We start from the raw sequence: 12,050 nt of genomic DNA, 5'->3' as shown, positions 1-12,050 counted from the left end.
GATCATATATGACACAAAATTTTGTAAATATCGTTTTATAATTGTTAAATCTTTATTGTTAACTATTTATTTTTTATTTACTTAATCCGTGTAATACACGGGGTTATAAGCTAGTATATAATAAAAGAAACCAACTTTGGGACACGTGTCACTCATTGAAGGGGGGGGGTAGTTGCACGGACCTCTCATCCGCCGGAGTATTGCAACTCCGCAAGCTAGCTTAGCCCCATAGCTGCCTGGCGGTGATTACCCACGGTGAAGAGCCCCAACACCCCATTAGGGCATTGCCGGGAATCGAACCGGTGACCTCAAGAAGAGGCTGGGTGAGGCTGGCCAACTAGGCTACCCCAGAAGGTTGTCACTCATTGAAGGTGTCTACATTTTAATTTCCTGCATTTTCATACTTATCTTATATCAATTAATTAAATAATAAATAATCAATTAATATTAAATCTTATCTTACTTTGAATGTCGGATAGAATCATTCTATTTAATCTAATAATATATTATCTTCAAATTTAAATTATAAATTAAAGATTTTTTAAATAATAGCACAAAACAATAATCTTAAACTTAAAAAACAATAATACGCTCATATAAAAAATTTAAAGTACAAACAAAATATACAAAATAACTTACTAGACATTAGATCAAACTTTAAAAAAATACTAATTAGGAAGAGAAACTTATAATATAATTCTGTTTTAGATTTTCCAAATTGGGGTTCTAATCAATTCGAATTAAACTTAACCAAGTTTATGACTTGATTCGAATTAAACAGAACCAAATTTATGCTTTTTTAAATGAATCCAATATCATATTATTTACTATACAAAATTACATTTATTTACCCCGTGTAATACATGGTGTTTTTAAAGATATAACTTTTTTTATTATTTAGTATATATTCGCCCCGCTTGCGGTATGCGCATATAATGTATATATGTGTGGATGCTCGGAGGGCAAAAATGAAATTGCACTAATTTTAACATTATTTTACTAAGTTCGTGAAAATAACGTTATAAGCGGAGGATAGTTAATCATGCATCATCATCATGTGGTGGCGTTGATAGTAGAAAGACAAAAGGGACCATGCACTAATCGGTCTTTGTCCCGATTGTTGAGTGTTATGTGCCTTATATCCAAGGCTTGATGCAAAACTACTATCGAGCTGGGGCTCTCACTGAAAGCGGCCTCTCTATTCCTACGGGGTAGAGGTAAGGCTGTCTACATCTTACCATTCTCAGACCCTACCTTAGCTTTGCTATTGGTGGGATTTACTGAGTATGATGATGATGATAATGATTTAGTATATATAATTGGATTTATTGAACCTGTATAATACACGGGGTTTATAAAGATATAACTTTTTTATTATTTAGTTTATAAAATTACATTTATCCAACCCGTGTAATATACAAGGTTACAAAATTACATTTATTTAACACGTGTAATACATAGTGTTTTAAAAATATAACTTTTTTTTTTATTATGTAGTATATATAATTAGATTTATTCAACCCGTACAATACACAGGTTTTTATTATTTGGTATATAAAATTACATTTATTCAGTACAATACATGGGGTTCTTAGAGATATATTTTTTTATTATTTAATATATAAAATTACATTTGTTCAACCCGTATAATACACGGGGTTCTAACCTAGTATTATTATTAAATAAAACCTTAAACATAATACCTATGTGCTTTTAGTCTTCAACTACCAGCCATATGCAACATCCGTACGTGAAGACTTTTTATTCCAAGCATCCAACTTTGCAAATTAATACAACAATCTAAGATATTATAGAACGACCCCTACCCATGACCCGATAACGTGCCAACCCATGACCCGTAAGCAAACCAATTAATCCAACGGAAACAGTGCAGGTCAAACAGTTTTTGTGTGTGAGAAAGTTCAACATGGAGTTGCAGAAGTGTTTTGTTCGAAAACAAGTGTTGAGGCTCGATCCTAGACATTAAGATTATGAAATCCGAGCTAGAAACGTTTTAAATGTCATTTTTGTCAGCTGGGCAACCATACGAGCCGTATGCCTTCATACAATCAGTATGCCCAAAACCATAGAGACTAACCGTATAACCTTAAATGTCATTTTTGTCAGCTGGGTAGCAACAAACTTAACGCTCATCTACTCTAAGGATCGCATGTATCACATTTGAGTAAATCATAGAGACTAACCGTGTAACTTTTAAGAAACATAGAATGATACTTGCAATATCGATAAATCACATCGACCATTCATGTAAATAACTCTATTAGTTTACAAACAACAGTTAACACGATCAACATTATAATAGCAGGTGAGTGGAACCAACTACATCTATGGCAATCAATCTGATCACGTGAAATTTAAGGTTGCTGGGTCCCTTCCTTACACATTAAAATGGCTATCAATCAATATGAGAGCTGGTTTCAGCTCACTGCAAAACCTGATTGAGTACCAACCAACGATGTCTGGCCCAAAGTGCTGCCAAAATCCTCCGGCTATCTCCTCTGGCGAGGAAGACGGTGGTGAGGTCTTGCAAATTGCATCACTCAGTTCCTACGTTTCCGGCAATCCTGATTCCATAACCGCCATTATTCTTGTTTCTGATATATTTGGTAATCCATTTATTTTATTTGTGATTTTTTGTTCACTGGACACTTATATATTTGGTATTTTTGTGCAGGTTTTGAAGCTCCCAAACTGAGGTATTCCACTATTCCCTGTAGCAACAACAGCTTCTGAAGTAATTTTTTTGTAAAATTAATCTTCAATATTGATTTTTTATTTTTTGTTTTCTAAGGGATTGTTATTTATTTATTTAATTTTTTTTAGGCATATATGGTGTTTAGCATCATCAAATGATACATGTCACTGGATCTGTTATATTTTATATTATTTACACTAAATTCATTAGTTGTTAAATAAGCTATTTTTTTGTTGTTGTTTTAAATTTCTTTGACAAAATTATAGAAAACGTTCTTTACGTTTTAGCATCATCACATGATACATGTCATTGGATCTGTTATATTTAATATTATTTACACTAAATTCATTAGTTAAATAAGATAATTTTTTCTTGTTTTTAAATTTCTTAGAAAATATTACAGAAAACGTTATATTCAAAACTACAACGGTCGTCCTTAATGTTTTGCACTTAAGTGCTATCACGTGTTAGACATGTGATAACATTTAATTGCAAAACTTAATAAACTTCAAGAAAAAAAAAACAACATAAAGGACGAGACTGGAAGGACGACCGTTGTAGTTTTGAATAAACGTACAAGACGTGTCTGTAATTATGTCAAATTCTTATTTCTTTTATATGTTGTATATTGTTCTTGATAATAATGATTAGACAAACACCATTTATTTGCAAGTGTTGTTTTTTTTAATGGTAAATTTCATGTATAAGGTTAACACACTCTCTAAATCGGAGAGCCCCGTGTTGCCCCACTCTGGCCATACTATGTTGTCTTAACCGGGCCCACGCTGGCTTCAAAGTTTGGCTTTTTTGGGAGTTCCCCCGGGAAATGCCACTTGACAGTCGTGGATCCCTTAGGGTGTAAGGAGTGGTTAAACACTTTGGAGTGGTAAACCAAAAAACCGACCAATTAGAGCGCGTCATGTCAATTAGTCAAAAATGTTTAAACTTTGCTAAAAAGTGTTGGCAATGGTTTAAACATTTGGTGAAGTGGTAAACTTTTTAAATAAAAAAAAGGAAAAAAAATTGATTGGTTGAGATTGGAATGGACCCCACCCCACACCCACCTCTCTCTTTCCTTTCTCCTTCCCCGCATCGGTAAAGCCTCACCGATTTTAAACCCATTTCGTCAAACACTTCATGTGGCAAAAGGTTGGCATTGGTTTGCCACACTTTACCGAATCGGTAAAGTGGGTTTACCGAAAGCCACACCGAACACCCTTATGTAATGGGATTTTTGAGTGTAGATTGTGAATATGTTGTTTAATTTAACTTTGCAGGCAACTTGCAGACAAAGTTGCAGCTGCTGGATATTATGTACTTGTTCCTGATTTCTTATTTGGAGACTATTGGACTCCTGAAACTCAGTTAGATGACTGGACAAAAAAGCATGCACCTGTTAGTTATATATTCAATCCACATCTTGTTATCAACTAAATTTTGTTAATCCATTTATATAGAAAGTCAAATACCATTTCTACCCTTTATATTTTTTCTGTAGGAGCAAACAGTTGAATTTGCTAAACCAGTTGTAGAGGCTCTCAAAGAGAAGGGTATATCCAAAATTGGGTCTGCAGGTTTTTGTTGGGGAGGTAAGATCGACTAGCTTCCGAACAACCTTATTAACATTCAATTTGGTTGGTCTATAATTAATGTTATTACTAGAATTATACTTGGCTGGCTCAATAGTATTAATTGTGTTTAACAGCTAAGGCGGTTGTAGATCTAGCAAAGGAAGCCGAAATACAAGTTGCAGCACTCTTACATCCTAATTTTGTCACTTTAGATGATATCAAGGGTATGTTTTGCTCCACAACATTAATCATAATCCCGTGGTTCTTGAAACTTTTTGAAGAATAAAACCTAGCATCTATCAACAAAAAGGTTGGTGTCATTTAGTTTGAATTTTTGAACCATTTGTTTAATCATTTCGTGTAATTTCTAAAATAACGCCACTTTTGACCTGCTTACTTATGAACATGGTTGCAAAAGTCGCTAGGCGCTCCCTAGTCGGTCGAGCGGGGAGTTGAGAGTACTCGGCATTGGCGGAGAGTACTCGGGGAGTACTCGGACATGTTAAATTATAAAGAAATTAGTTTTCGGAAATTAAATATATGTCTAATAACATAAATTTACTAATATTTATAACAAAATACGTGAAAATGATATTCATTATTTAATATGATAGTCATATAAATTATGTTTTATTATTTTTTAAGTCAAACTTGGCCCGAATTGACCTACTAGATCCGATTTTGGCCAAGTTTGACCGCGTTTGATCGATTCCGAGTAATTAGGCGGATTTAGAGAAAGTCGTCTCGGCAGCCTACCTTGTAGCGACTACTCGAGGAGTACTCGGCCTTGGAAACCTTGTTCTACAACCATGCTTACGAATAAGCTGATTGTTATATTCTATTGTTAATGATTCAAACGGGTTAAAGGCGTGGATTCTTAATGCGTAAAACCTCCAACATTTTATTTAAAATTTTTGGTTATTGATGAAACCTATAATTTATGTAAAATAAACTATTGGCAGACCTAATTCATAACAACCTAAAAATCAACCTGATCCCTTCAACATATGATATATGGCATAGCCATTTTTTCTCTCCACATTTTTAACTTTGACTTTGATACTTGTCTCCTAGTCATTTATCTGTTATTAATCATATATGTCACACTGTTATGTATAAACATTCATGACCAAAGCCATTTTGCAACATATAATTCCTATCTATGTTACTTTAGCCATCACTTTTTTAAATTTCTGAGAATTGTTGAATTTATAAAATAGGGGTAAAGTTCTTATACAAATAATCTTAACATACTAAACATACAAATTGAAGGAAAACTCAAAAAGACAAGGTGGCATTTTTGTAATTATCAATAACTATCAAAGTTACTCTACAAATATACCTAAAAAACCCTAACCACTCCCCCCACCCCCAAAAAAAACCTAAACCCCCCACCCCCCCCCCCCCAAAACCTAAAAAAAACATACCCCCCCCCCCACCCCCCAAAAACCTAAAAAAACCTAACCCCCACCCCAACCCCCCAAAAACCTAAAAAAAACTTAACCCCCCACCCCCAAAAACCTAAAAAAACCTAACCCCCGCCCCCCCCCCCACCCCCAAAAACCTAAAAAAAACCTAACCCCCCCCCCACCCCACCCAAGCTAAAATGCTAAAAACTAAACCCCCCAAAAAACCTAAAAAAATCTAAAAAAATAAAAAAAAACACACAAATTATTTTATTTTATTTTTTTAACATCTTTTATTAAAAAATCGCTACTTTTAGTAGCAGCAAAAAAAAAATGTTTTTTTTTTTTTTGCTAACGAAATGTAGCGATTTTTTAATAAAAAATGTTAAAAAAATTTTTTTTGTTTTTTTAGGTATTTTTGGTTGTAACTTTGATAGTTGGTGGTAATTACAAAAATGCCACCTTGTCTTTTTGGGTTTTCCTTCAATTTGTATGTTTAGTATGTTAAGATTATTTGTATTTGATCTTTTGCCTATAAAATAGTTATCTGATTGGTATGATGATTTTAGGGGTTAAGGTCCCTATAGCGATACTAGGTGCTGAATTCGACGAATTTTCTCCACCTGAACTCATCAAAGAATTCGAGGCCGCACTAATCGTAAATGAGGTAATATTTCTAACCATTGCTAAGTACACATTTTGTCTTGCACCTAAAACTTTACATTCCAGATTTCATATAAACTTTTCAATGTGGAAACACATAAATGCATGCATCCTTTATCATTTTATCTATTACTTTCTTAAAGAGTTAATTGCTCGGATGGTCCCTGTGGTTTCACGTTTTTTCATGTTTAGTCCCCACCTTTTGAAAATAGCAGGTATGCTCCCTATGGTTTGTTATTTTGTCACTCGGATAGTCCCCTGAGTAGTGTTAGAATATAAACTTAGCATATATATTGTTTATTATTATTATTATTGTTATTATTATTATGTAATATTATAGTTATCATAGGTTATTATGTTAGTGGTGGTTATCAAACTAACCGACCGAGTATATATATGTAATCTCTGTGAATATTATTAGTTACCAAGATTCTATTATATCCATTGTTTCTCTGTATGTATGTATATTTATCTATTCTCTGTACGTTCATATAAAACACACACAAACACGAGTACGAAACGATTAAGATGATGACTTCCGTTGTCCGGATTTCCAACATGTGGTATCAGAGCGCATGGTTAGAAAACGAAGAATTAGGATCAAAATTACATGATCCTGGGAAGATACGGATGAAGAAGATGGAAAACAAACACGGGAAGAGGCGAGAAACAAATAGCGACTCCGATTATATGAATCCCCGATTACGCGCGATTGCAATCTTGAAACAAGAGATTGCAATAATGGAATTGCAATACGAAATTGCATTAATGGAATACGAATCGGGACGTCACGAAGATAATGGAGATGCAGGCGAAGTAATGACACGGAGAGAGGAAGACGATTCCGAAAGAGATGTTTTGGCCTGTAAAGATGTTCAAAAACTGAACGGTAAGATGCAGGAAGACAGGGACGGTTATTACAATAGAGAAGACGACAAAGATACGGAATCAAGAGAGAAATCGGAAATTAACCGAAAGCATCACAAGAGAAAACACAGGGGTGATAAAGATGAAAGAAGCAGGGACCGGAAATGCAGGCAAGATGATGATAGAGACTATCACGAAGAAGAAGAAGAAGAAGAGAGTGAAGGATTCAACCGGAACCGATCACCGGAAACGGTATCATCGGATGTTAATATGAAGAAAAGAATGATGCAGAAACGGCGGGAACAAAAAAGGAAGAAAGGATGTCCAGATTTAGTGACGGCAGTTAGCGACAAAAGAAGAAGGATAGCGACAGGAAACAGATCAGCGACAGAACGATTTAGTAACACTAAATTGGCTTTAACGACAGAACAAAGACTTTCAGCGACAAAATGGGTAATGAACAACAATATTACCGTACTCGACATCACGAAACAAATCAAGGTGGATGTATGGACGAATCATGACAAGTTTAAAGAAAAATGCGTTTATCATCAAAGCCGACGTGACGAGCCATTACCGATGCTAAGTTTAGGGGATGGTGTTAGAATATAAACTTAGCATATATATTGTTTATTATTATTATGTAATATTATAGTTATCATAGGTTATTATGTTAGTGGCGGTTATCAAACTAACCGACCGAGTATATATATGTAATCTCTGTGAATATTATTAGTTACCAAGATTCTATTATATCCATTGTTTCTCTGTATGTATGTATGTTTATCTATTCTCTGTACGTTCATATAAAACACACACAAACACGAGTACAGAACGATTAAGATGATGACTTCCGTTGTCCGGATTTCCAACAAGTAGATGTCAGTTAGTTTGGAACTAGCAGGTATGTTCCCTATGGTTTGTCATTTTCTTCGGATAGTCCCCTGAGTAAATGTCAAAGGACTATCCGAGTAACAAAATGACAAACCATAGGGAACATACCTGCTATTTCTAAAAGGTGGGGACTAAACGTGAAAAAACGTGAAACCACAGGGACCATCCAGGCAATTAACTCCTTTCTTAAATTATCAAAAATTAATTTGAACAATTGAAGCAGATCCAAACATTATTTTTTACATCCATTACAACTGATTATTTGATTTTGATTATTTAGCATCACATATCATTTTAAAAAACTACATCCAAAGACCCCCCTTAAATAGTGTGTTTTACGGGTACACAGGTTTACCACTTTGTGAAAATATATCCTGGCGTCGGCCATGGTTGGGCCATTAGATACAACGATGACAATCCAACAGAAGTGAAATCTGCAAAAGAGGCTCAGCAGGATCTTGTGGATTGGTTTGGGAAAGCATTTAAAGACCTAACACTACTAGAAAATTGCTACTATTCCCACGTCAATTCCCGTGGGAAATCCATGGGTAAGTGCAGTTTATAAACATGCAATAAAGGAGAGATGCAGGCAGATGTTTGAGAAGATCCTTAATAATTAAATAAAGTGTGGCCAAAGATGTTATCTATTACTTTTATAATTATCTTCAATTAAGTTCTCCAATTGTCTCCAACTTAAGATAAATGTCAACATCCCTTCTCCCTAAGAGATGCCATTGACCCGACCCATTTGCTCAGGTTCGGGTATCAGTCAATCCAGTCCAACAGGTTGATGCTTCACTTTGACTGGTTTACCACGTCACCCAGAAAATATGAAATGCTGACCTGCCAAGTGTTGTTGCATTACAACGAAGTCACCCCAATTGCTTGATAAGATATGCACGTTTCCTTGTTATTCTTTAAAACAACAAGAACAACAAAGCAGTGGCGGAACTAGAACATCAACTTAGGGGTATCTCAAAAAAATTTTTTTATCATGTAATCATACAATATTAAAAAAACGACAATAAATAAATAAAGTAAAACAATTACGTAATAGATTTGTCCTCTTCTTTTTTTTCATAGCTTGAAATCGTTCCATCACATCCTCGTCTTTTACATCACGTAAAAAATCCTTTTTGACCGCACAAATCATAGCATTGTTCAAAAATTCTTGGCCCATTTGATTGCGTAAATCCGTCTTGACAAGCTTCAATTTCGAAAAACATCTTTCAACGGTTGCGGTTGCTCTTTGTCCGTTCACGTCTGTTCGATATCCAACAGTGATTAAACATGCCGCCCAATTGCCCAAATCAATAATCATTCAATTTTGGGCTATTATTTACTTATTTGGGCTTAGCAAATGTGTTATTATTTACTTATTTGGGCTTATCTAATGTATTATTATTTACTTATTTGGGCTTACCAACATCTTATTATTTTGTAAAAAAAAATTTTGAGGGGTGTCCTCGTACTTGTTCAGGGGTGTCCTATGTATAAAAATCAAAAAAAAAAAATTAACACTACTATTAAAAACTTGAGCCGTAGCCCGGGTTACGCCCCACATAACTAAAGGTCCGCCCCTGCAACAAAGCAACAACCATACCTAGTAAAATCTCACCTATACTTATACTGAGGTTATTAGGGTGTAGGGAGTGATTAGACACTTTAAATAGGTAAACTCCCAAATCACTCAATCACATAGCGCCATGTCAATTGTTTACTTAATGCTCAAAAACGTTGGCGGTGGTTTATCTAATGTGGTTTATGTAAACTATTTAAAAAAAAAGTTAAAATATGTGATTGGTTGAGAAGAATTGGACCCCACCACACACCCTCTCTCTCCCCCTTTCCTTCACCTTCACCGACTCGGTGAAGGTTCACCGAAATTTCCAACAAAAATCGGTAAAATGAAATCGGCATATAGTAGGCGGTGGCCACCGAACGGCAAAAGGTGCCCCCTTAGTAGGGTCTGAGGAGGGTGGGATGTAGACAAACTTTACCTATAGTCGAGTGGATAGAGATACTGCTTCTAGTAATTCCCCCAACTTCAAAGTTCATACCTATATATAAAATTTAATTGTAAATATACATAGCTACACAAAAAAACAACATGGCTAAAATATTATCTTAGTAAACTGCTAATCTATAATTTTAGTAGGTAATTATATTGTTATCACTTCATTTATGTAATTGAGATTATTTAACACCGAAGGGGAAATCCAAATAAGCTTCGGGCGGGTTAGGACGTGCTGAGTACAAACTCCCTTGTAACTATTCTTATTCTTGGCTTTGTCAAGCAACACGGGTCGAGAGGGCACATCCCAGGCGGCAAGAATGACAATGGGTTGAGCATGGACGGGTATTGGTTTTTTTAACATGAGTATTTTACATCTAAATACCACCAAACTTTGCACTTACAAGGATCTGAACTCACATCACTTTGTGGGGGATAAACATCATATCACTAAACCACTTAGGTCACTAGTATTCCTAATTACATACCCGATTAGAAAGTGATGTCCTATACCCACAGTATTCGATACCCACTAGGTTTGCATGTGTGCCCGTTTATGGTCTTGTGTAGTTATTAGTTACTTGTTGGGATGCCTATACCCTTAAACTTGATCTTAAACTCTCTTAAAACACCGACTTGATATATATGATATTCAACTAATCTTTTATAAGTCAATAGTTTTAATAATCTCAAGTTTCTAAAAAAATAAACATACTATTTATTTTATTTTTTAAAATTATATAATATATATTTCTGAGTAAACAGATTCGGGTATCACCTAATGCCATACTCACCATAAACCCATTTTTAAAACTAATCTATTACCCAATCTCATGCTCAAACACCCATTACATTACTCGTCTCGAATGTCTCGGGTTTCATGCATTTTTGTCAAAACTACGTGGCGAGGGTCAAGATGGCAGCGCCCCTAACGAGATCCAAAGGATTGAGCCCTTGTTGTGGGTCTTGATGGTTGCTTCCGATCTACGTGGTTGGTAGACACTAAACCTTTAGTAGTAACCGTAATAAAGTGTAGAACAATACATGTTTGATCAATTGGAACTATGTTATCTATATAAATATCATCTAGAAAATTTCATACAATATAACATTCGGTTTTAGATTTTCTAACATAATCTTACATTTTTGGGTTAATTAGGTTTTGGTTAACGACTTAGAATATAGAAATTTGGGCAAAATTTGAAACCTTGAAAAAAATTGATTAAAATTCTAATTTAGTCAATGTTGGATTGATTTTGTATTCATGAGCAAGTGTACTAGATTAGTTTGGTTTTATCTAAGGGTGAGCAAATTAACCATCATAATCGAAAACCGAACGATAACCGACATAATCGAATCGATATTAACCAATAACAGACATAACCAACGGTTCTAGTTATGAAGCTTTGTTTAACCAACCAATTGGTTACGGTTATGATTATGGTTATGGTTATGAAGCTTTGGTTAACCGGTATAATCAACCGAACTTGTAATATTAAGTCTATACAATGGTTTATGTTTTAGAGTAATTATATAGAGGTTTTTTTACTAAGATAAAAGTATATTAGTAACAAAATGATCTTTATGCCTTTTATGTTGATTAAGAATTGAGATGTCATGATCATATGAATCCAAGGTATAAAATTAGAAAATTCCACCATTCCACTTCGAACGCTCAAGTAGATTTTTTGTTGAGAATTATCTTATTATAATGAATCCTACATCGATAGTTTAATCAAAAAGTATAATCTTAGTTGTCTTAGAAAAAAGGCCCAAGCAAAGTCCACAACGTGCACACCCCTATTAATTTCAAACTTTTATTAGTTGATTAATCGACATTAACCAAAACCGAACCATAACTGACTTCATAACCGATTAACCATAACCGAAATTTGGTTATGGTTATGGTTAAGGAAATC

At 34.6% G+C, this 12,050-nt stretch overlaps 1 protein-coding gene across 1 annotated transcript; it reads left to right on the top strand.

Moving 5' to 3' along the window:
• Positions 1–2,347: 2,347 nt before the first annotated feature.
• Positions 2,348–8,794, top strand: LOC110886286 (endo-1,3;1,4-beta-D-glucanase). The gene is made up of 7 exons (XM_022134067.2): positions 2,348–2,627; positions 2,696–2,717; positions 3,994–4,111; positions 4,215–4,305; positions 4,422–4,511; positions 6,263–6,360; positions 8,467–8,794. Exons 1-7 carry the CDS (start codon positions 2,426–2,428, stop codon positions 8,680–8,682), a joined length of 837 nt encoding a protein of 278 aa, XP_021989759.2. The 5' UTR covers positions 2,348–2,425; the 3' UTR covers positions 8,683–8,794.
• Positions 8,795–12,050: the final 3,256 nt, after the last annotated feature.

Source organism: Helianthus annuus, chromosome 10, assembly GCF_002127325.2.
Source record: "Helianthus annuus cultivar XRQ/B chromosome 10, HanXRQr2.0-SUNRISE, whole genome shotgun sequence".
In the NCBI taxonomy this organism is placed as follows: domain Eukaryota; kingdom Viridiplantae; phylum Streptophyta; class Magnoliopsida; order Asterales; family Asteraceae; genus Helianthus; species Helianthus annuus.
Note: the sequence above shows the minus strand (reverse complement) of the source record. Positions and strands in the feature narration are given on the sequence as shown.

Bases quoted from the DNA above. Each gene is read 5' to 3' on its own strand.
- LOC110886286 (XM_022134067.2), top strand. From the start codon at position 2,426: ATGAGAGCTGGTTTCAGCTCACTGCAAAACCTGATTGAGTACCAACCA. The intron at 2,718-3,993 runs GTATTCCACTAT...TTAACTTTGCAG, and splicing joins TTTGAAGCTCCCAAACTGAG to GCAACTTGCAGACAAAGTTG. The intron at 4,112-4,214 runs GTTAGTTATATA...TTTTTTCTGTAG, and splicing joins GGACAAAAAAGCATGCACCT to GAGCAAACAGTTGAATTTGC.